The sequence below is a fragment of the Rosa rugosa genome, chromosome 1, assembly GCF_958449725.1.
Source record: "Rosa rugosa chromosome 1, drRosRugo1.1, whole genome shotgun sequence".
Taxonomy (NCBI): domain Eukaryota; kingdom Viridiplantae; phylum Streptophyta; class Magnoliopsida; order Rosales; family Rosaceae; genus Rosa; species Rosa rugosa.
The window spans coordinates 900,744-926,546 of NC_084820.1; the positions used below are offsets into that span (position 1 = coordinate 900,744).

The 25,803-nt window shown below is 46.8% G+C and overlaps 1 protein-coding gene and 1 pseudogene across 1 annotated transcript; both read right to left on the reverse strand.

Annotated features, from left to right (window-relative positions):
* Nucleotides 1–718: 718 nt before the first annotated feature.
* LOC133726859 (probable sugar phosphate/phosphate translocator At2g25520) lies at nt 719–15,189 on the reverse strand (annotated as a pseudogene).
* Nucleotides 15,190–16,928: 1,739 nt separating this feature from the next.
* LOC133708732 (leucine aminopeptidase 1-like) lies at nt 16,929–21,066 on the reverse strand. Its single transcript, XM_062134241.1, has 10 exons — nt 20,742–21,066; nt 19,995–20,403; nt 19,702–19,896; nt 19,388–19,613; nt 19,033–19,159; nt 18,808–18,903; nt 18,599–18,676; nt 18,049–18,109; nt 17,570–17,757; nt 16,929–17,296 (listed from the first exon to the last, which is right to left on the reverse strand). The coding sequence occupies exons 1-10, from the start codon at nt 20,961–20,963 to the stop codon at nt 17,168–17,170; spliced, it is 1,731 nt and encodes a 576-aa protein (XP_061990225.1). The 5' UTR covers nt 20,964–21,066; the 3' UTR covers nt 16,929–17,167.
* Nucleotides 21,067–25,803: the final 4,737 nt, after the last annotated feature.

Genomic DNA, 25,803 nt, shown 5'->3' on the forward strand with positions numbered 1-25,803 from the left:
GTGGGCGGCTGCTGCTTGGATTTGGCTCGCCGCCGGGGTTGGCTGGGGTGTTGAATAGTGCGCGGTTAACGCCTACCGCTGGGTTGGAGGGTTGGGGAATGGCGGACTGGTCCGCCTGCTCTTCAGCGTTTCCTCCGCTACCGTTAGTCATGGTAATTGTGGTGGGATGACCTTTTGTTCAAGGGTTCCCACAGACGGCGCCAATGTTAATGCTCAAAGTCCGGCGGTAGCCGAACCTTCGTTTAACGCAGGTCCGGTGGGCGGACCGCTACTCTGTAGACTCGGTGATCCTCGCTAGCTGTCAAACGAAAGACAGGGCGTCAGAGGGAGACCGCGTTGGGCGGTCTTCACTTCTCCGATGCCTAAGTCAGTCAATGCATATAGACAGCATAACAATAAATGAGTAGTAAATGCGAAATTAATGAGGAGAGAGGAGAGAACCTTTTATAGGTGAGGAGAAGGCTGATCTTCTCCTTGTTTTCGATGTGGGACTGATGTGCTTCAGTTCCCAGCGTAAGGAGCTTCTGATGCTATCTTGGCACGGCGCGTGGCGGCGCGTCGGCGGCGATCTGGGGGCGATCCGAGGCTCAGGCGGTAGCTTGCCTGGCTGTGTATCCGTAGGCTACTCCTTTGGCGAGAATCAGTACCTCTAGCGGTACCATGAGCGTAGCCCATTATAGCTAATTATGCTTGTAAATGTACATGTATGTACACATTGTTTTGCCATTGCTCTCTCCATTCTCCTGGATCTAATAATCCTCTATCCTTCTTTCAGGCAATACAATGATGGATCTACCAATTAGAAAACGAAGCTCAATCCTGAGTTTCGTTCTTCTTTGCATCCTCATCTCTCTCCTCCAACAGCTTCCCAGCCTCCACATTGTCCTGCTGAGCCTTCTTCTGCGCCTCGGCCGCCTTAAGCGCCTGCAATTTTGTCTGATTGTAATAAGCCACACCGATAAACGCAATCAGATACCCAATCAGATTGATTGGCGTCACGGTATCCTTGATCACCGACCACGAAAACGTAATCAAGAGCCAATTTTTCACAACCCCGGCAACATTCATTGTCAAAGCTGAAGTCTTCCCTACCAGCAGAAACACAACCAGGTTCAACGCAAAAGCACAGAGCGAATTCGTCCCGAAAATGACGAAATCAAAGTGGAAACTCGAAGTCTCTCCTTCAACACGGGGAACTCCACAACAATCCAAGGAATGCACAAGAACGCAAAGCAATACGAGGCAACATAATAAAGAGAAGTAATCGGATTCAAGCTAATACCCTTAGCATTAAGCAAGATCTGAATCAGAACCAACCTCGTCGCCTCGAAACCCAACGCCAGTAGCTGCAGGCTCACTCCCCACGAGTTAAATTTTGCCTCCCCAGAAGTTGCAACTGCCACGCCGAACGAGATCGAGAGCCGAGCTAAGGCAAGGGATGGAAGTGCCGCGTGAAAGGGTTGCAGATGACGAGGGATTCGGTGGGTCAGACTTGGATTAGGATGCGAATGGGTAAAACGGCGGAGAGAGAGAGAGAGATTTTGGTCAGTGGCATACGCGTAAATATTTCATCAAACTGAGCATTTTGGTCATTTTTCATTAAAATTGGGAGTCAGACTTGCATCATTTAGCTTTTGGGTCTGGGCTCATGTCTTTAGTTGTATAAATCTTTTTGAAAGTTGGTTTTCTGTGTTTACATCTTTGGTCATGTGCTATTATGTAATTTTCTATAAGATTAATTCATGTTTACTTGCCTGAACTTTTGGTCATTCTTCATGTTAGTCCTAAAATTTCAATTTCATACCCCTGAACTTCCAATTTTAATCAGCCCGTGTCCAATTCTTCAAATTCCATCCAAAAGTTCAGCCCGTGGCAGGAGACAGAAGGGATAAATTCTGATACTATCCTTGTGAACGTTTTTGTGAAAGAAGTAAACAAGAATCAGATAATGTATTCCATCACTAGAATCAAGTTAAGTATGATTAATAAGAGCCTTTTCTCTAAAGCAAATTAGCAACTCTGAAATCGAAAACCCAAGACAAGGAACAAAAAGAAAAGAATCTGATACCAATCCTCACATTAAGCTGATTCTTCTTCAAATATTATCGTTAGCAAAGAATAAACACAAACTCAATTCAAATTTCATAAAAAAGCCATTATTCCTACAAACCAACCCAACAAAGAACAAAGTAAAATATGATAGCTTTTCACTATTAGGACCTCCAAAACTAAAAAAGCTCACATGAAAGTGTAGTGGAGAGAGAAAATCTAAAGCCTGAGAGTATATGAAAGAAACCCAATTCAGAAAACAAGCCGCTTTAAGCCAATAGCTAGCTGAGTTGATGGAATGAGACTAAAAAATGAAAGCAAATCTGTGAATTGGGCTTGCTTTTTTTCTGTTATTAACAGTAGTGATAGATCCAGCGAACCAAACACAAAAGAAGACATAACTGGTCACAACTTGCACAGCAAACCCTATAATGAATCTAACCAACTAACTCTCAATTATCAAATATCCAAAACTTCCTTGAACCCAGATAGATTGAACAGAGACAAAACCCAATTTCCAAAATCTCATATTCAAACCCATAAAGCATGAAACTTGATAACAAAATAAACACAATTGAAATTGAACAAAACCCAGGAGGTTCTCGAATTCGAGCTCTAGCTCTTCGTCAGAGTCATACTCTATGTATGGGTCGAGATCGAGGTCGTCGTCTTCGTGCTACAACATACCAAGGCCCAAACCCATCAGGACCAGTGTCTTATTGACTCGACCCGAAACCCATCAGAAGCTGTACCTACATGTACGTTGCAAAGCATAATTAGCTATAATCAGACACACTCATCGTACCGCCAGAGATACTAACTACCGTCAAAGGAGTAACCCACAGATAGGCAGCCAGGCGGGCCACGGCCTGAGCACAAGCGTTCCCCGGGATCAACGCTGACGCGCCGCCACGCACTCTGCCAAGACGGCATCAGAAGCTACTGGAAACTGGGACTGAAGCATATCAGTCCCACATCGAAAAACAGAGAGAAGATCAGACCTCTCCTCACCTATAAAAGGTCCTCTCTTCTCTCTTCATTATTACGCATTAACTCTCATTTATTACTATGTTGCCTATATATCAACTAACTTAGGCATCGGAGAAGTGAAGACCGCCCAACGCGGTCTCCCTCTGACGTCCTGTCTTTCGTTTGGCAGCTAGCAGGAATCACCAAGTATACAGAGTAGCGGTCCGCCCGCCGGACCCGCGTTAAACGAAGGTTTGGCTACCGCTAGACTTTGAGCATTAACATTGGCGCCGTCTGTGGGAATCCTTGAACAAGAGGTCATCCCATCACAACTACCATGACTAGCGGTAGCGGGGGAAACGCCGATGAGCAGGCAGACCAGTCCGCCATCCCCCAACCATCCAATCCAGAGGTAGGTGTTAACCGCGCACTATTCAACACCCCAACTAACCCTGGCGGTGAGACGGATCCGGGCAGCAGCCGCCCACCAGGCCAGGACCTCGCCGCCATGTACGAGTTGGCACTGGCAGACCTTCACAAGGCAAACAGAGAACGTGAAGAGGAGCGCAGAGAGAAGACCGAGGCCCAAAAGCAGGTGGCTGCGCTGATATCACGTTTTGATGACCTGAAAAGGACGTTGGAAAGAACCGCCAACCCGGTACAGAGCGAGCACTCGCATAGCACAAGGCGTAGTCATCCCAACGCTGGTACATTAGGACCAGAACCAATCGTACAGATGCAGGTCCCGCTGGACCCCCCTGAATTACTAGGGATGGGACCACCGCCCATTCCCCAACTCATGCTGGAGCAGGAGGCAGAGTCGGTACCACGCACCAACCGCTCGGAAATTAGGGCAAGAACTGAGGGTGATACGCCTGCGCCAAGGCATAGGCAGACCCAGCGGAGTACATACGCCGGACCCGCCGGCGACGCAACAGCCCAAATCCTGGAGAGGATGCTGCAGTTGGAACAAAGGTTGGTCCGGGCGGAGTCGGGCGCCGCGCCGTCAACTCAAAGTCCACTTTTCACGTCCAGACCAGGGCCCTTCACCGCTGCAATCCTACAAGCTATCAGGCCTGCGTACGCAAAAACTCCGAAGATGTCGCATTACAGCGGTACAACCGACCCCTTCGTCCACATGGACACCTTCAAGAAGGTCACCAACAACAAGGGATTTGACGACCCCACTCTGTGCCACTTGTTTAGCGAAACACTGGACGGAGAGGCAATGAATTGGTTCTTCGAGTGTCCGCCGGGATCCATTGACTCATTCAACGCACTGTCACATACCTTCCTCTCCCGGTTCATCTTATTGTCCGCCGGACATCATAACACGAGTCAGCTGTTCAGCGTCAAACAGGGAGAGAATGAGTCACTCAAGGCATTCGTCACAAGGTGGCGAGCGGCGGCATCTCAGTGCCGCGATCTGGACAAATCGATGGCATCGGCGGCCTTCAAGCAAGGACTCCTCAAGGGGCCGTTCCTCTATCACCTCAACTACAATCACCCAAATGCGGCATATGACCATATCATGAGTGAGGCGGTCATTCACGCCCAGGCGGAATTCATTACATATGGAGAAGTCCCACCGCCGCCGGTAACGCCAGCAAAGGCCACACAGCCCACCTCAAATCATCATGAGACCGTTAACAAAGCACCCGCCGCATCGCCAACTGACAAGAAAAGGGAATGGCCACAGGGCCACTACCAGAACAAGCGGCAGAAGGATCAATACCACAAGGGCAACCGCCCAACACAGGAAGATAACCACAACAGACAAACGGAGTCTTCTCAACGGTATGCAGTGTTCACGGTCCTCACAACCTCGTACGAGGAAATATATAATCAGTGCAAGGATCAGATTCCGCCACCTCCTCCAGCAAAATACCCAAAGACGGGCAAACCCAAAAACACCGGCAGATGGTGCAAATACCATGAGGACAGCGGCCACAATACCAACAGCTGCAACGCACTCAAGACGGCAATTGAGACCTTGTACCGTGAAGGCAAGATGGAACAGTTCAAAGTGCGCCAACCGCCACCAGTGATCGCCAACGTAGAGACGTTGGGCCGCATTAACACAATCGACGGCGGTGCTCCAATCACGGGCTTGTCTCACAGAGCCAGGAAGCGTTACGCACGCATTAATCACCCAAAGGAAGTCTGCAATATCCGTTACGAGAGATCCGCCAAAATCCCAAAGGTAGGTTGGGAACCTATTACATTCTCTGAGGAGGAAGAGCGCGGGGTGCACCTACCCCATGATGACCCCTTCTTGGTCGACGCCATTCTTGGTAGGTTCTCAGTGGGGAGAATATTGGTAGATAGCGGGTCCGCCGTCAACGTCATCTTCAGCGGTTGCTACAGCCATCTCAAGCGGAATAACAAGTTGCTCCAGGATCATGAGCCACTGCTTAGCTTCTCTGGTGACGTCACACAGCCGCTCGGTTCTGACTACATGCGGTTGACTATTGGCACTAGTCCGTGTATGGCGGAGGTACATACAGAATTTATAATCGTTGATTGTCTCAGCTCATATAATGCCATCCTCGGTCGACCGGCGCTCAACAAGCTTAAGTGCATTATCGCCGGATACATGCTTCTCATGAAGTTCCCCACACCTAAACGCACGGGCAGTGTGAGGGGAAGCCAGCAGTTGGCACGCGAGTGTTATTCAACGACTATGGCACGGTCAACACGCCGCCATGATATCCTAACGGTAGGAAACCAGGCACCGCCACCAAATATCTTCGAGGACCCTAGGGATGAGGAGGAGAAGTATGTAAGGAAGGAGCCGGTCAACCCGGACACATCCCTGAAGGTTGTCTGCATTTCGGACGAGCACCCTGAGCGGACGGTCCGCATAGGCGCCCAACTAGATCCAGAAGTAGAGGCAGAACTCATTCAATTCCTACGTCATAACGCCTCCGTCTTTGCATGGTCCTACGCGGACATGCCAGGTATCTCCCCTGAGATTATCACTCATAAACTGACCATCAAACCCTCTTTTTATCCCATCAAGCAGAAGCGGAGGGCCTTCGATGAAGAAAAATACCGGGCAATCGGAGAGGAGGTCGCCAAACTCCAGGACATTGGATTCATCCGCCAAGTTGTCTATCCCCAGTGGATCTCGAATTTGGTGATGGTCAAAAAGCCCAGCGGCAAGTGGCGGATGTGTGTTGACTTCAAAAACCTCAACAAGGCATGCCCAAAGGATAGTTTCCCGCTACCCCGTATCGATCAGCTGGTCGATTCCACCGCCGGACATGAGCTCCTCAGCATGATGGACGCTTTCTCCGGATACAATCAGATCAAAATGCACCCCAGCGACCAGGAATGCACAACCTTCACCACCGACAAAGGCCTCTACTGCTACAATGTCATGCCTTTCGGTCTGAAGAACGCCGGTGCCACTTACCAGCGGTTGATGAACGCCATGTTTGCGGAGCATCTGGGAAAAATCATCGAGGTCTACGTGGACGACATGCTAGTTAAGAGCATAAAGGCCGGCGGACATGTGGCAAACCTCAGGATCATAGTAACCATTCTCTTGGCCTATGGTATGCGCCTCAACCCGGAAAAATGTTTCTTCGCAGTCACCGCTAGCAAATTCCTGGGATACATTGTCAGCGAGCGGGGCATCGAGGCTAACCCAGACAAGGTCCAGGCCATCCTTGACCTGGCGGACCCAGAGTACAAGAAGCACGTCCAATGCCTCCAGGGCAAGTTAACCGCCCTTTCTCGATTCATCTCTCGACTCACTGACAAGTGTGCCCCATTCTTCAAACTCCTCAAAACAACGCACAAGAAGGTCATCGACTGGAATCCGGAATGTCAGGCGGCGTTCCAGGGCCTGAAGGAGTATCTGGCGGCAGTCCCTCTCCTCTCTGTCCCTGTCCAAGGAGAAACCCTATTCATATATCTAGCGGTATCTGCATCAGCGATAAGTTGCGCAATTGTCCGAAGGGAAGGCCAGGATGAGCTCCCGGTTTTCTACGCCGGCAGAGGCATGAACGGAGCGGAAACAAGGTATCCTCCCTTGGAGCAACTGGCCCTTGCACTTATCGTTGCCGCCAGGCGCCTCCGCCAGTACTTCCAGGCGCACACGATCCATGTGTTGACAAATCAACCACTGAGACAAGTAATGCAGAACCCTGAACACTCGGGGCGCCTCAGCAAGTGGGCCATCGAGCTCAGCGAGTTCGACATAGAATACAAACCAAGAACCGCCATGAAGGGCCAGGCAGTGGCGGACTTCATCGCTGAACTCACCGAACGTCAGCCTGAACCCGGTGTAGAGATGATACCCGGAGCGGAAGTGATAACCGTCGGGGAGGCAAATCCCCAGTCGGATTGGAACCTACATGTGGACGGATCCGCCAGCACCAGGGCCAGCGGCGCCGGAGTCATCCTAACAGGACCCGGGGGACTGAACGCGGAGTACGCGTTGAAATTCAACTTCAAAGCTTCAAACAATGTGGCGGAGTACGAGGCACTGATCGCCGGTCTACTTCTCGCCATTGACTCAGGGGCTGACAGCGTCAACATATTCAGCGACTCTCAATTAGTCGTTAACCAGGTCAACGACAGCTTCCAGGCCAAGGACCAGCAGTTAGCGGCATACTTGGGATATGTCAAAACGTTGCTCAAAAAGTTCAACTTTCACACCATCACACAAATCCCCAGGGAAAAGAACGCCAAGGCTGATTCCCTGGCGAGACTGGCAACCGCCCAGCCACATCAAAGTCCAGCGGACACAAAGGTGGAATGCCTTGACAAGCCAAGCATCACGAAAACCCTAGCGGAGATCTTCAACATTGAAATCAACCCCAGCTGGATGGACGAGATCACTGCATACAAGCGCAGCGGCACACTACCAGAGGATAAGGTCAAGGCACGCCAAATTCAGCGGAGAGCAACCCGCTACAATATCCAGAATGGCAAGCTTTACCGACAGGGGTTCACTCACCCCAACCTCCGCTGCTTAACCCCGGAGGAGGGAAAGGTCGTGTTGGCAGGAATCCACGGCGGGGAGTGCGGAAACCACTCGGGCGCCAGATCCCTGGCCAATCGTACAATGCGACAGGGCTACTTTTGGCCTACGCTTGGTGAGGACGCCCGGCAGGTGTCAAGATCTTGCCACAAATGCCAGCAGTTCGCCGATCTCCCGCATGCGCCGGCTGAACCACTTTCAGTCATCATCGGTCCATGGGTCCACTCTACATGGGGCCTCGACTTAATGGGAAAATTCCCAACCGCCAAGGGACAGTTCAAGTACATCATTGTCGCTATCGACTACAACAGCAAGTGGATAGAGGCAGAGCCACTGACGGCCATCACTACCGCCAAAGTCATTCACTTCCTCTGGAAAAACATTTACTGCCGCTATGGTGTCCCACACACAATCATTACAGACAACGGCACACAGTTCAACAATGACGAGCTCATTTCATTCACCGCCAATCTGGGCACCAGGATGAGCTTTGCCTCTGTCGCCCACCCCCAAACCAACGGCCAGGTCGAAGCGGCAAACAAGATAATCAAGAAGCTGCTAAAAAAGAAACTCGACACTGCCAAGGGCCTGTGGGCGGAAAAGCTTCCAGAAGTGCTATGGGCCATCAGAACGACTCCATCCTCCGCCACTGGTGAAACCCCTTTTTGTATGACGTTCGGAACTGAGGCCGTTCTGCCTGTCGAGGTAGCTCAACCCACCGCTCGGGTCGAGTGCTACCACCCAGAGACCAACGGCGATGGCATCAACCTGGACCTGGACCTCCTAGAGGAAAAACGACACAAGGCCCATTTGCAAAACCTGCAAAACAAACAACGAGTATCGCGTTTCTACAACGCCAGAGTCAAGGCCCGGAACCTCCAACTGGGGGACTGGGTAATGAAGGAAGTCATTCCACCGCCAACAAAGCTCCGCCCAACTTGGGAAGGTCCATACAAAATTGTGGAAGTCGTTAGCCCAGGCACCTTCTACTTAATGGACAAGGATGGCGTCACTACGACCCACCCTTGGAATACCGAACACCTTCGGTATTACTACAAATAGTCATGTCGCTACCCAGGAGCATCTTGACTTGGCTAAATTTTTGTTCAATATTTAGCTAAGGGAAGCTACCCAACGGGTACATCCCCACTTTTGTTAACACTGACCAGTCAGTTATCAATGAAACGAGGAATTATTCACACCATTGTTACCAAGTCTAGCACTGAGGGCAGCTGGCAACGCCAGCAATCGTCAGCGGACCTCGTCCGCTACGTTGTGCACTTGGACCAATCTTAATTCCTTTAATTTTTCATTGATTGCAAAAGAACATCCTAAGTCAAAACTCTAGCGGTATAGACATGTCATCACACAAACGTCAAAAATTCCGTATTTCATATATTCAGGGCTGGGACTCCCCGCCCAAAAATTGTTCCTTACATTCAAAAAAAAAAAAACAACAAGTACATATATTTTCAGCCTCAGCGGCTACACAGTCAAAACAGAGCACGTCCGGCATGTCAGGGGTTGGCCTCGGCATTGCCTACTTCGGCCTGCGACGGCTGTTCACAGCTTGCTTGGTCAGTCCCTCGAGCGGTGGGACTTGGCGTCTCAATGGTCCCATCCGCCGGAGTCTGATACCCACTGCCTGAGCTTCCACCTCCTGCTGGGGGACTGGGTACTGGCGGGGGTTTCTTCGTCGGCGCTGCATTTTTTGCTTGCGGCGCCTTGGGCAGGGACGCCTTGGCCCAATCAATGGCACCCTTCGCTCGCAACATCTCGACATTCGCCAGGGCGCCGGCCTTCGCCGCTTCGTTCAGCGCGTTTTTGTATTCCGCCGACTGCTTGAAATTCTCCACAGCGGCGGCGGCGGCTCGGCTTCAATCATCCCTCAGCCGGGTCAACTCACCCTCCAGTCTCTTCACTTCCCCTTGCCTGGCGGCAGACTCCCGCTGCAGGATGTCAATTTTCTTCTCCTTGGCGGTCACACGCTCTTGCAGCAAGGCCTTGTCTTGCTCCAGCTGGGAGACTTGATCATTTCGTTCTATGTCCCGCTGGATGGCGACGTCTAGCTTGCCTCGAGCGTCCGCCGCGTCACAGTCCGCCTTCATCAGGCGTCGCTCCACATCCGCCAACCTGTCCTTGGCCTCCGCCAGCTCCCTCTCCAGCCTCTTAACCTCCTCCCGGAGCTGTCCCTCAATTCGGGGTTGCTTGGAGGCCGCCAGGAACATTTCGTTCAGCCCAACCGCCAAGTGCCCAAAGGCTGAGCTAAAGGGCGACTGCTCGATCGCCGTTGGCCGCGTCATCCCTGCCAGACCGCCGAACCCCAACCGCTCGCACAAGTGATACAGAAACTCCCGCTCACTGTCGGTCATGAACTCGGTGAAGGCAGCGAAGGAGTCCAGATCGCTCGCGGGCATCTCTCTCTCGGCCGTCACGGGGGCCTTTGACGGGTCTAGTCGGCTCTTCTTCTGCCTGTGGACCTCGAGGATCTCGTCCTCATCCTCCTCCCCGGCCGAATCACACTGGCGCCGCCTCCGCAGGATCGACCGGGTATCTCCAGTGGGCGCAGCCCTGGTCCCCTTCGGCGGTTTTCTCCCCACCGCGGTAGCGGCAGCCCCCACTGGCGCCACGACCTTTTCTCTCTGTGGCCCACGTCGAGTGGCAACCACTCTTTCCTTCTGCGGCCCGGAAGAGGATCCCTTTTTCCCTCCGCCCGCTTGTCCATCCGCCTGCACGCTGGGCAGACCGTCGGCCCCTAGGTGCGAGTGGTGCGGCATGGGCAGCGGCACCGGAACCTCGGATGCGCTCACCTCCAGCGTCTCCGGGTTCACAACTGTCATCTGGGCCGCCTCGCCTGAAGCATACATTGTCTCCAGGAAGTTGTCTATCTCCGCACGGTCCATGGCTTTGGCAAAGGCGTCACGGCTCGCTTTATTGCCTGGCGGAGTCTCTGAGAACATGCAAACACCTGTCAGCTTTAACCAAGTTATCAAGAGATACAATGTGGTGGAGGTCTCTTACCAATGGCGCGCGTTAGCTGCTGATCGACCAACAGCTCCCAGCCGGTGAGGAGACGGAAGTCCAACAAATTGCGGTTCTTCCAACAACCTTTGATACGCGCAACCCGGCACTCTTCCTCACGCGTCAGATTGTAGCGCAGGCCCGCTGTAAAACAACAGACAAGGTGTCAGTCAAACGATTGCCACATGTATACCATAAACCGCCAACTATGTTCAGCGGAGATCGACGGACAACCTCGGATTGGCTGAAACTCCGACTTAATCCTAAACGTCGGCTCCCCCTGGTTGGACTCCGCTTGATACTCCCACCCCGTCGTTGCCACGCAAAACGTCCCCCGCCAGTAGGACATCGAATCCCTCAAATTCTCTATCAGCTTGGGCGCTCCCTGCCGGCGGCTCAAATTTACTTGCCCCCTACAACCTTGGCGATTAATGTACACCAGTTCGTAGAAGTGCAAAACCTCCGCCACCGTCGGCCCCTCGCACCCGGATAGCCGCCACAAGGAGTTCATCGCCAGCATCAACCGCCACATGTTGGGACAGATCTGCCCAAAAGCGACGCCGAACTCACACACCAGGATCTGAAGGTTGGGCACTAGCGGCAACGTCACTCCTTGGCGGAATATTGCCTCGTGAACGGCGGCGAACCCCGCTGGAAGGATTGAGGCCTTCTCGTCCGCCGTCGGTTGACGAAGTCTCACCACTCCCGGCAGCCGGTATATCCGCTTCATCCGGTTGACCGCGGCGGCAGTCATCCGCCCTCCCGCCTCGTCGACGGGGGTCCCATCCGGGAGCACCCACGCCGATTCTGTTTCCTCCCCCGTCACGTTTCCCCAGTCAGCAGAACCACTGGCGGCACTATTACTTGCTAATCGCTCCTCACTCCTCTCCCGCACAGCAGCTTCCTCACCCGCCCTAGAACTCTCCGGACGCGATGTACGGCCCATGACAACTTCCCAGGGTATGGTTTGCAGCGGCTCGACGTCTAACGGCTCTGGCAGTGAGGTTCCTGCACGGGCAGACGGACGCAACGAGTCAATAAAAACCCTATCCGCCGCACTGATTGACACGTCAGACCCGGAGTCCTCACTGCTCGAGATCTCTACGACGTTGGCCATCCCAAAACCCTAAAACCCAAATCAGTTAGCCCACAGAAGGATCTAACCTATCCCTATATCAGGCATAGCAAAGCACCACGAACAGCTACCCAGAAAATACCAAAACATGAACAAACCCACCCCCCTCAACCCAGATTCAACCATCTAGCAAAACCCTAACTGTCAACTCTCTGTCAAAACACCGTAACCTACCTCAAATCTCACCTTACACCCCCGACGAGCATCAAGAAACCCAGTTCACACACCAATCCCAGACACAAATACCAAACCCACAAATCAACAAAAACACAACTGAAGAGAAGGATACCAGAACACTAACCTCAGTCGTGAACTCGCCGGCGTACTGATGCTCGCTATGCCACGACGACGGAAATTTTTGTCTCTCCGACCACGAGAACTCCACCAACGCACGGCACTCTCTCTCTGCAAATCTCGGCTGGGCAGAGCTTGAAGACGACAAACAGTTCGAATGAATTTTCTGATGTCCCTTCTCAATACGTTCCCCCCCTTTTATGTCAACGTCAGAGGCTTTTGGGCCGTCCGCTAGAAAACGACATCACACCCCAGCCGTACACGTGTCCCCTGTTCGCACTAACCCTCCGGTTTAACCGAGGCGTCGCCTCGGTTACGAAATCCATCATTACTCGCATTAATGACGAGAAGACGGCCGGACTGAGGAGACGCGTCTCCACACGCTAACCCTCTAGTTATTTGCCACGTGTCAAGGCGTATCACGGAAGCAATCCCTGGTACGCCCTTCTCCAAGTGACGGTCTCCGCTGAGCGAAACTCCGCCAGCGAAACTTCTCACTTGTCCTTCTCCAAGTGGCGGTCTCCGCTGGGCGGAACCCCGCCGGCAGAACTTTTCACTACCTGTTATTCACGAAGTCTCCTAAAAGCGGCACTTCTCCCTTGTCATCATACAAACGGGGCACCTTCCGCTACGCACCTCTAGCGGAAACCTCTTTTATCTGACAAGTCGCGTACTTTATTCAGCGCGGTTCCGCTCAATAAAGTAACGCCAAGCACGTCCACTGGACGCTGTTTACTGCTATGAACCAGCGGGGGGACTCCCGCCAGCGGCGGATCCCGAGGCCACGCCTCATTCTGACAAATGACCGCCACGCGGCATTACAGTCAGATTGTCCCTACGGGACACGGGGACTAGTCAACAGTCTACGACGACCCTGATCAGGTACGTTGACCCCCGTCACTCGGGTCCTAAAGATTGGGTTCGCTACCCAACACCCTCTGCTCCGTGCAGCTCCCCCTCACCAAACAAATTTTGCGACCATCCGGAGGTCCATCTTAGCCGGGGAGTGGGGGACTCCCTGGGGGGCCTAGCAGGGGCCCACCCGAAAGGGTATAAAGCGTTTGCTCAGTAATATCCATGGTTGACAACGCACTGACGCTAATTATGCTTTTGCAAAAGTCTAGCGGAAGAGAACGCTTCACACCGCCAATCAACTCCCCAACCAAGATTGCCCTCCTTGACTGGGGACTTGGGGGACTTGTACCTACATGTACGTTGCAAAGCATAATTAGCTATAATCAGACACACTCATCGTTCCGCCAGAGATACCAACTACCGTCAAAGGAGTAACCCACAGATAGGCAGCCAGGCGGGCCACGGCCTGAGCACAAGCGTTCCCCGGGATCAACGTTGACGCGCCGCCACGCACTCTGCCAAGACGGCATCAGAAGCTACTGGAAACTGGGACTGAAGCATATCAGTCCCACATCGAAAAACAGAGAGAAGATCAGACCTCTCCTCACCTATAAAAGGTCCTCTCTTCTCTCTTCATTATTACGCATTAACTCTCATTTATTACTATGTTGCCTATATATCAACTGACTTAGGCATCGGAGAAGTGAAGACCGCCCAACGCGGTCTCCCTCTGACGCCCTGTCTTTCGTTTGGCAGCTAGCAGGAATCACCAAGTATACAGAGTAGCGGTCCGCCCGCCGGACCCGCGTTAAACGAAGGTTTGGCTACCGCCAGACTTTGAGCATTAACAGAAGCCGATGCAAGAAAACAGGTTCGTGAAGACAAAATCCAAGGTGTTGAAGATTTACAGCGATTTGAAGAAGGTGAAGCAGCCAATTTCACTGGGTGGAAGCTCGCTGATTTCTCAATTTCATTTTCAACGGCGGAAACGGAAAGAAGGAAAACCCACCCTTGTAAACAGACTGAGATTGATTATGAGAGACCAGGTCGAAAACCCAGTGCTTTTCCAAGTTGAGAGAGCTAAAGAGAGTCAAACATAACAAAGGCAAAGAGGAAGTTTGGGAATTTCTGATGTATTGATCTTCTCTAAAGACGAAGTACATATACAAAGTATACACAATCCTAATAGGAAACTAATTACACCGTGATATTCTCCCCCTTAATTACATAATATTCTCCTTAACTATACAATCCTAATTATACTACAATTCCTATAATTATGGAGAGTGACTCACGCCAACATTCCCCCTCAAGTTGGAGCATACAGATCACGGATGCCCAACTTGTCAAGTGATTCATAAAACGCCTTGCTAGAGACTGCCTTTGTAAGAATGTCCGCTAGCTGCTCCTCAGTAGGTACGAAGGGAAAAGAGATGATTTGTTGATCCAGCTTCTCTTTGATGAAGTGTCTATCTACCTCCACATGTTTTGTGCGATCATGTTGGACAGGATTATGAACAATTTCAACTGCAGCTTTGTTATCACATAACAAGGGCATGGCTTTCTTCTGCTTGAACCCCAAATCCCTCAACAAGTGCCTTAACCACAACATCTCACAAACTCCACGTGCCATTCCTCTATATTCTGCTTCAGCACTAGAACAGGCCACAACCTTCTGCTTCTTACTCTTCCAAGTAACTAAATTCCCACCTAAAAACGTAAAGTATCCGGAAGTGGACTGTCGATCAGTTATACAACCAGCCCAGTCTGCATATGTATATCCCAAAACATCCAAATGCCTATGCTTAGAAAACACCAACCCCCTTCCAAGAGCAGACTTCAAGTACCTCAAGATCCGAACTACAGCTTCCATATGAGCCTTACTAGGATTATGTATGAACTGACTCACAACACTAACTGCATAAGCTAAGTCTGGTCTAGTGTGTGACAAATAAATTAATCTTCCAACTAACCTCTAATATCTTGCCTTATTCGTGGGTACTTGATCTGGATACTCAACTAACCGATGGTTATGCTCAATGGGTGTGTCAGCTGGTTGGCAATCGAGCATACCCGTCTCTGCTAATAAGTCAAGGACATACTTTCTCTGGCTCAATATAATACAATCTTTTCCTCTAGCAACTTCAATTCCCAAGAAATATTTCAAACTCCCCAAGTCTTTCATTTCAAATTCTGCTGACAATGCACTCCACAACTCTCCTCAAGATCATTACCTGTCACCACCATGTCATCCACATAAATAATTAAAGCAGTAACTTTACCCTTCTTGTGATGCCCCGGAAATTCGTATTTATTTTCCGAGGATTTTCCGGAATTAATTTTATGGTTATTGGACGGTTTCGTGGCTCGTGGACGGAGCGGAAATATTTCGGACGAATTTTTATTCAAAAAGTGTGGATTTAGGGGGTTCAAGGTTGACTTTTGATACGTTGGGATTCTCCAAAAACTTCCTTCACGAAAGTCGTAGAGCGCGTCGATACGAGTTCGTGGACATGTGGAACGCGATAATCGGAGTTTGTATGAGAAAGTTATGAGCGATTGAAAATTTGGGAAATTTGTATAAATAGGAAAAATTCCGGGATTTTTCATTTAATCCCAAAATTTCCCTTTTTTTCTCTTTTCTCCCCCGGATTCTCTCCGTTCTCTCTCCTCACTCCGTGCGACCCGACTGTGACCCGACCCTGACCCATCTCCGTTTTCCGGCCACCAGCAGCGGCAGACCCGGGCTGAACTGACTCGCCTCAATTTCCGCCGTCGACCCTTGGTGTTGGTTTCATCGGTGGAGCACCCCAGAAGGTGATTGAAGGCGGCCTCAGTTGTACGATCGGGATCCGACGGGTTTTCCGATTTCCGGCGACCTTCCGTTCGATTTCTTCACGGTTTTGGAATCTCCTCTTCCTCTTGATCATCCTCATACCCGCCTTGAAGGGCGATTTTGTGTGTGGAGTGGAAGATCAAGGGTTGAAGATCAACGGTGCACAGTGAATCTGGAGCTTGATCAGACGGCGGCGATTGGTCGATCTTGCAAGCTTGATCTAGGACGGTCTAGGCCGAACCAGACTTAGCTCCAGGTATGAAAGTTGCTCTACTCTTCATGATGAACATTTCTAGATGGCTTGATTGTTGTGATTTTGAGTTTGGCCGGTGGCGGTGCACCACCGGCTGTGGCGGCGTTCCGGCCATGTATTGAACAGTTTCAGATTTTATATATCATCTACTCGTCGATACGAGCGTTTCGATATATAATACGCAATTTCTCTAATGTTATGATAATCTTAATTTCTCATTCCATGCTCATTCTTATTACTTATTTTTCTTATTTTTAAGAACATGAAGCAAAATCATAAGGACCGGATCTCATATTTGGACTTGTTTCCTGAATCAAATAGGAAAAAGATAAATGATTGTAGTTGTTTAGCCGATCTTCAAAGAGTGGAAGAGAGCAGAGGGATTAGATCATTAGAAGGATCATTCATTATCGGAGGTTTGGCAGGTTCTTAGCGTACAAACTAAATTGCTGACAAAGGCTTTCTTCTTTCCTTTTTTCTTTATCTTTTGGTGTTTGTCGAAAAGAACAGGAAATTACACAACTAAAATGAAAAAAATACATTTTCCAAGAAAGATATCAAAGAGTTTACCCATCACAGAAAAGCAAAAATAAAGACTCTGCCTCGACTCATAACCTTCCCATTTCTTTTACTGCACATTTTATTCATAAATTGAAGTCGCAACGCCTAATAACCCATCATCGATGACATCTGTTTTCTTTTCTTCCGACGCTATGTAAGCTCATGTAAATGGTGTTCTTCCCATCAATACTTCTTCAGCACCTAAGAGGAGTTCTTCAAAACCCACTCCACCAGGGTAGAAATAGCAAACCCTGTCGCAGCGCGTTTCTTATCACTCCAAACAGGCCCAGCCATGTCAATATGCATCCACTGAACCTTTTCATCAACAAACTGCAAAACCATAGTTTAAGTTAAATTCCACTGAAGACTTCTATTATATGCAAGACATGTTCATTTGGCAGCGGGAAACCATAACACAAGCATGAGGAATTATGCAACTTTTGTTGGTAATACACCCCATGTATATGTCAATATCACAGTCTGGATGTAGGCATTATATAAGAGTAGAAACAAACAGAGAAGCAGAAATACTTCTTGCTGTTTAAGTCGATAAAGCAATAAGCACAAAAGAAACCAAGAGAACAGAACAATAAAATCATATACCTGTTTCAAGAAGAGAGCTGCACTGATAGCACCACCTTGACGACCACCAGTGTTGACCATATCAGCTACTCCTGATTTCATTGATTCCCAATAACTCTCCTCCATTGGCATTCTCCAAAATTTCTCCCCACTTATCTCCGAAGCTGCAAATACCTCCTTCGCGAGGTCATCGCTGGGTGTGAAGACACCTGAACGGAAAGTTTAAACAACAAATAAACAATCAGCCACTGGTTCAAATATTGAACACGAAGTACAAAGCAAACATTATAGAAAGAATGAAGAAATGCCACCAAACTAATGGTCCACTGAGATTCCAAACTAATGGTGGAGGACTATTAAGTCGTTAAGCAACTAACAACATATTAAATATCAATGCAACTTAAATTCAACTTATTGTTTAGTTTATTGTATACTGAGCTACTATCTCAATAGGAGACGAGAAATTGCATTTAAAAGGTTTGAAGAATATGTATATATACCTGCAATAGACGGTCCAAGGGCGACTATGCAGGCACCAGTCAAGGTGGCAAGGTCAACAATCTGCAGAATAGGATGATGTTAGCAGTACTAGAGACCTGTATCTAAGCAGGACTAAGTAGGCGTTCAACAGTTAAAACAGTAATAAGAGCATCCATTGTATGTGAATTTTGGTGGTGCAAATATAAATTATGCAAATCTTTGATTAATTGAAAAAGGTTAAAAAGGAAAAGCAGGCCAGCTTTATCTACATTGAACTCAAGTTTGACTACTTATCTATTTCAGCAACAAAAGTTAGCAACAAGAAAAACTCTCTTTCCATTTTGCATTAATGAACTCAGTCCCAAACCTACGTTAATTATAGACAATTAAGCCTTCCCTAAAATAGCAGAATTCTATCATTTATATCTGAAGAATGAACGACCAGTTGATGTGGGGAGGTTATGAATCCAATTTCTTCTCAGATAACTATCTGGTACTTAAAACTCACACCGATCGACCAATATTGCAGATACAAATAGGATAGTTATGATATATCACTGTAGAAAATACCTTGTCAACATCTTGATTACAAGCATATACCAATGCATCTGCCAAAGTCAGTCTGCCTTCAGCATCTGTGTTATTGACCTGCAAGCAGGAATAGAAGTAAACATAAAATTTTAGTTTACATAAATATGGGTCCTCTGCTTGTAGTACTATTACTGTCAACCTCTCATCAATAGTATGATGTGCATTTCTGACCACCACACAAACTGTACCTCAATGGTCTTTCCATTGGAAGCTGTGACAATGTCTCCAGGCCTCATACCTGTTCCACTAATCATATTCTCACAAGCTGCGACAATGAAATGAACCTGCACAACGAGACCCATTATTATCACTAATTTAATCTTGAAAATTGTAAAGTGAGGAAAAACATGTTGCAAGTAGGTCATGTATGCATTTCCCCCACAACACAAACACAAAAAAAATTAATGATTCACCTCTACACCAGAAGGTTTGATTTGACCAATGGCTTTTGCTGCACCTAATACAGCAGCTGAACCTCCCATATCAAACTTCATAAGCTCAATTGAACAGCCAGGTCCTGTCTTGATGTTGTAGCCACCACTGATAACATAAAAGATAGGAAAATAAAGACTGAGAGCCAGAAAAGTAATAAACAAATAAGAGCGTCATTGAAATAAAAGTTCAAAAAATACCAAACCACTTATAGGACTTCACAACATTTACAGGCATCTACTGTAAACTGATAATGCTATTCTTCTATTCCAAGAGTTATGACTTATGAGGACTATAGGGTAAAAAATACATTGTTCGAAGTAAATCTGTAATCACCTGTCAAAAGTCAGACCTTTACCCACCAATGCTAATTTAAGCTTAGCAGGTCCACCAGGGGGTTTGTAGGTCAAGTGAATAAAATGTGGAGGATTTGCTGAGGCTGCAGCCACAGCCAAATAGGAACCCATTTTCAGATCTTTGCATTGCTCTTCATTCAATATCTTTGCAGAAAGAACATCACTGTATAAGGAAGCAATATTTGAGGCCTCTTCTGCTAGTTTCCCTGAAAACATAATGATCATCACATACAGTCAATACTGGAAATTACAAGTATGGCCCAGTAAAATGGCAACAGTAGAGCTAAAACGAACCAGGTGTGAGAACATTGGCAGGTGAATTCACGAGCTCTTTCCCAAGTATTATTCCAGCAGCAACATCTTGAGCATATTTGAGCTTCTTCTCTAGTTCAGGTCCAGTTCCAAGACCAAGAATGTCCACAGACTTGAGAGCTGGTTTTTTTGACTCAGATTTATACCTGTTGTCTTCATATATCCCCAAAACAGCTCCTACAACAAGTCAAGCGGTTCCACACTGTTTATCACAACTATCACCATAACTTAAACAAAACGCCAACTTAGAATAAAAAAATTCTGTATCAAAGTACCAGATGCTATCGCAGAAGCTGTGCAAGATTTTGCAGAAAGCCCCTCCGAGGAAGCAAGCACAATAGCAATATCACTTGCTTGAGCAGTCTTTGCCGCTGCTGCTGCAGCCTCCCCAAGACCCTTAAAAGCTTCTGTAGACGAAGCAGATTGTCCAAGCCCAAACAAGCCAACCCTCTTCGAGCCAAGACCAGGAAGCCTAACAACCGTAGACTGGCCAGACTTTCCTGTGAAGTCCTCCTCAGTCGAGACCTCAGCCAACACCCCACCCAAACAGGAATCCAGCTTCTTCAAAATCGGATTTTCGAATTTCGAGTTCTGATCTTTCGCCAAGTCCTTCTCTGTAACACCAACCGCAAGCAGGTCCCCTTTCCATTCCGTTACATCAATCTCTTTCGTCGCCAAAGTGAGCTTCATAAATCACAATCAAATCAATACATCACACAACGAAATCCAGTTACAATCAAATCAAATCGCTCACAGATTATGTATAGCTTCAATTCCACAAAAGTCAATCACATAAACACTAAAATCGAATATCACCGCATCAAAATAGATCGATCCTTTACATATATAAAGCTCAAGATCAATCAAACAACTAACAAGAACAATCAAAATAGTTGTAGATCAAATTTTTATTTTCACAAAATTAACACCAAAAACTAATCCAAATAACAAAATCTCCATACAAATAACACATGCACGCCAAGCGATTCCAAATATTTCAACGAAACGGAGCAAAGGTTTACCTTTGGGGCTTCAAAGGCCGGAGAAATCTGAGTGAGGCCGAGAGTGGCGCGAGCGATAGTGTGAGCCATGTGCTTCTTCACTCTCAAGGGCGAGACTGCAAAACAAAGTCGCAGGCTCGGCGCGTGCCTTAGTTTGGTTAAAAACGAAGAAGAATATGAAGGTGAGGAAGAAGAAGTGACTGCGATAAAGGAAGAAGCCAATGACACGACACTGGCCACCATTGGAGTCCCTACTCTCTCTCTCTATTTATATTCAATCCGCGGCTAGATAACCTCACTCTCTGAGTCGACGTTTTTTAAATTTTATCTCTCTTTCATTTCTTGGGCTCATAAATTTTGGACTTTTCTCTCTCTCCTTAAGTTATATTGATTTGTTTATAAACTGTGTAAATGATCAATTATTTGAAGCTGAAAACTCTTTCTTGTCGTGCCCTAATAAGGTGAGCTAGAGTCATATTCAGGCTGTCAATTGATTCATTCAACTGTTATTAACTTTTAAGATTAATTCATGTTTACCTATCTCAACTTTTAGTCATTCTTCATGTGAAAATATCTAAAGTTTCAATTTCATACCTCTGAACTCCCAATTTTAATCAGCCGTGTCCAATTCTTTAAATTTCATCCAAAATTTTTATCAAGTGATGACGTAGCAGAAAACATAAGGGATAAATTCCAATACTACCCTTGTGAACGTTTTTGTGAAAGAAGTAAACAAGAATCAGATAATGTATTCCATCACTGGAATCAAGTTAGCCTTTTCTCTAAAGCAAATTAGCAACTTTGAAATCGAAAAACCCAAGACAAGGAACAAAAGGAAAAGAATCTGATACCAATCCTCACATTAAGCTAATTCTTGCTTCAAATATTATCGTTAGCAAAGAATAAACACAAACTCAATTCAAATTTCATAATAAGGTCGTTATTCCTACAAACCAACCCAACAAAGAACAAAGTAAAAGATGATAGCTTTTCACTATTAGGACTTCCAAAACTAAAAGCTCACATGAAAGTGTAGTGGAGAGAGAAAATCTAAAGCCTGAGAGTATATGAAAGAAACCCAGTTCATAAAACAAGCCGCTTTAAGCCAATAGCTAGCTGAGTTGATGGAATGAGACTAAAAAATGAAAGCAAATCTGTGAATTGGGCTTGCTTCTTTTCTGTTATTAATAGTAGTGATAGATCCAGCGAACCAAACACAAAAGAAGACATAACTGGTCACAACTTGCACAGCAAACCCTATAATGAATCTAACCAACTAACTCTCAATTATCAAATATCCAAAACTTCCTTGAACCCAGATAGATTGAACAGAGACAAAACCCAATTTCCAAAATCTCATATTCAAACCCATAAAGCATGAAACTTGATAACAAAATAAACACAATTGAAATTGAACAAAACCCAGGAGGTTCTCGAATTCGAGCTCTAGCTCTTCGTCAGAGTCATACTCTATGTACGGGTCGAGATCGAGGTCGTCGTCTTCGTGCTACAACATACCAAGGCCCAAACCCATCAGGACCAGTGTCTTATTGACTCGACCCGAAACCCATCAGAAGCCGATGCAAGAAAACAAGTTCGTGAAGACGAAATCCAAGGTGTTGAAGATTTACGGCGATTTGAAGAAGGTGAAGCAGCCAATTTCACTGGGTGGAAGCTCGCTGATTTCTCAATTTCATTTTCAACGGCGGAAACGGAAAGAAGGAAAACCCACCCTTGTAAACAGACTGAGATTGATTATGAGAGACCAGGTCGAAAACCCAGTGCTTTTCCAAGTTGAGAGAGCTAAAGAGAGTCAAACATAACAAAGGCAAAGAGGAAGTTTGGGAATTTCTGATATATTGATCTTCTCCAAACACAGAGTACATATACAAAGTATACACAATCCTAATAGGAAACTAATTACACCGTGATATTCTCCCCCTTAACTACATAATATTCTCCTTAACTATACAATCTGAATTATACTACAATTCTTATAATTATGGAGAGTGACTCACGCCAACACTCCCCCTCAAGTTGGAGCATACAGATCACGGATGCCCAACTTGTCAAGTGAGTCATAAAACGCCTTGCTAGAGACTGCCTTTGTAAGAATGTCCGCCAACTGCTCCTCAGTAGGTACGAAGGGAAAAGAGATGATTTGTTGATCAAACTTCTCTTTGATGAAGTGTCTATCTACCTCCACATGTTTTGTGCGATCATGTTGGACAGGATTATGAGCAATTTCAACTGCAGCTTTGTTATCACAGAACAAGGGCATGGCTTTCTTCTGCTTCAACCCCAAATCCCTCAACAAGTGCCTTAGCCACAACATCTCACAAACTCCACGAGTCATTCCTCTATATTATGCTTCAGCACTAGAACGGGCAACAACCTTCTGCTTCTTACTCTTCCAAGTAACTAAATTCCCAGATAAAAACGTAAAGTATCCGAAAGTGGACCGTCGATCATTTATACAACCTGCCCAATCTACATATGTATACCCCAAAACATCCAAATGCCTATGCTTAGAAAACACCAACCCCCTTCCAAGAGCAGACTTCAAGTACCTCAAGATCCGAACTACAGCTTCCATATGAGCCTTACAAAGATTATGCACGAACTGACTCACAACACTAACTGCATAAGCTAAGTCTGGTCTAATGTGTGACAAATAAATTAATCTTCCAACTAACCTCTAATATCTTGCCTTATTCATGGGTACTTGATTTGGATACTCAGCTAACCAATGGTTATGCTCAATGGGTATGTCAGCTGGTTGGCAATTGAGCATACCCGTCTCTGCTAATAAGACAAGAACATACTTTCTCTGGCTCAACATAATACAATATTTTCCTCTAGCAACTTCAATTCCCAAGAAATATTTCAAACTCCCCAAGTCTTTCATTTCAAATTCTGCTGACAATGCACTCCGCAACTTCTTAATCTCCTCAAGATCATTACCTGTCACCACTAAGTCATCCACATAAATAATTAAAGCTGTAACTTTACCCTTCTGATGCTTAAGGAATAGGGTATGATCTGAATTGCTTTGCATGTACCCAATCCTTCTCATGAATGTCGTGAATCGACCAAACCAAACTCTTGGAGATTGTTTGAGGCCATATAGGGACTTCCTTAAATGACACACTACCTTGACTCCAGTGGAAGTACCATATCCTGGAGGCAAGTCCATGTATACTTCTTCATTCAAATCACCATGCAAGAAGACATTTTTAACATCAAATTATTGCAGATGTCAATCAAGATTAGCTGCTAGAGACAGAAGTACCTGGATTGTATTGATCTTTGCTACTGGTGCAAAAGTTTCATCATAGTCCATACTATACTTCTGGGTATAACCCTTCGCTACTAGCCTTGCCTTATATCTGTCCACCGAACCATCTGAATTATGATTCACTGTATACACCCATCGACACCCAACTGTTTTTTTTCCAGGAGGTAGTGATACTAACTCCCACGTTTGATTAATTCTCAAGTGCATCCATCTCCACAGCCATTGCTTTTGCCCACTTCTCGTCCTTCATTGCATCATGCACTTTACTAGGAAGTGAGACAGAAGATAATTGATTCATAAAGGCTACATATAGTTTAGACAACCTATGAGTAGACACATAATTAGCTACAGGATATTTGGTCTTAGCATACAAACTTGGTTCATATTTCTTGGCAGGCTGGCCACGATTGGACCGTTCTGGTAAGACTCGTGTTTGAACATGTGTAGAATCAGTTAAAGGAGTAACACTATTAGACAAAGGTGAGTAATGGGACAAAGGCAAACTACTACGTACCTCAGATGAAGATTGAACAAGGGAGACCACTGATGGAGAGGGAGAGACTAAATGATTAGGAGCTTCTTCTTGAAGGGAGACGATTCGGCAATTGTCTTTTCTGTTTCGAAATTCACAATACTCTGTTCGGTAGTTTCATGGCGAAGGGTAGACGATTCAGCAATTGCCTTTTCTGGTTCGAAACTCGCAATGCTCTGTTCGGCAGTTGCATGGCGAAGGCTAGACGATTCAGCAATTGCCTTTTCTGTTTCGGAACTCGCAACGCTCTGTCCGACAATTGCCTTTTCTGTTTCTACAGGAATGTCATTGGTTTCTGGGCCACTGGACATTTCCTCTTCACTAAACGATAGATCATTTGAGATAAAACGATCGATCGTTGGCCCTATTTGGTATTGTCCTTCATAAAAAACACTCTGCTCCCCCTGACTATGAGTCGTAGAAGGTGGAAAATAACATGTATCCTCACTGAATGTCACATCCATGGTGACATAAAATCGTTGAGAGGGAGGATGATAACACTTGTATCCTTTATGCTGAGTCTCATACCCAACAAAGACACACTTGAGAGCCCTTGCATCTAACTTGGAACGTTGGTTCTTATAAAGATGAACATAGGCTACACAACCAAAGACACGAGCAGGAAGGATATTAAGATATGGGATAGAGACATAATTAGACAATACCTCAAATGGAATACGACCTTGAAGAGAGGAAGATGGGAGGCACACAACACTGCCTCTCCCCAAAGGTATTTAGGCATATTAGCACTAAGGAGAAGGACGCGACCCATGTCTAACAAATGAAGATTCTTCCGCTCAGAGACCCCATTATGTTATGGTGTTTGTGGGCAATTGGTTTGGTGAACAATTCCATGAGATTTGAAGTAATCACGAAATGAATGATTAACAAACTCCCCCTCATTATCATACCAAAATATTTTAATGCAAGCATCATATTGGGTACGGACAAGATTATGAAAAGCTGTAAATGCAGAGAAGACTGCATTTTTTTACTTAAATAAAACAACCCAATTCAATCTTGTGAAATCATCAATGAATAAAACAAAATAATGCATTCCAGAAAGGGTTGAATGTTTGGAAGGTCCCCATAAATCCGAATGAATCAATTCAAATGGCAGTGTACTAGAATGAAGACTGGAAGGATAGGTAGACCTATGACTCTTAGCTACAGCACAAGTCTCACAATGCAGGCTAAACTCCTTTATTCCCAAAAACAGAGAGGGGATGGACTTCTTCATAACTCCAAATGAT

Excerpts from the sequence above, each read along its gene's own strand:
- LOC133708732 (XM_062134241.1), bottom strand. The coding sequence starts at position 20,963 with ATGGTGGCCAGTGTCGTGTCATTGGCTTCTTCCTTTATCGCAGTCACT. Across the intron at positions 19,897-19,994 it reads AGCTTCTGCGATAGCATCTG|GAGCTGTTTTGGGGATATAT; the intron begins GTACTTTGATAC and ends GACTTGTTGTAG. Across the intron at positions 17,297-17,569 it reads CAGCTCTCTTCTTGAAACAG|TTTGTTGATGAAAAGGTTCA; the intron begins GTATATGATTTT and ends ATGGTTTTGCAG.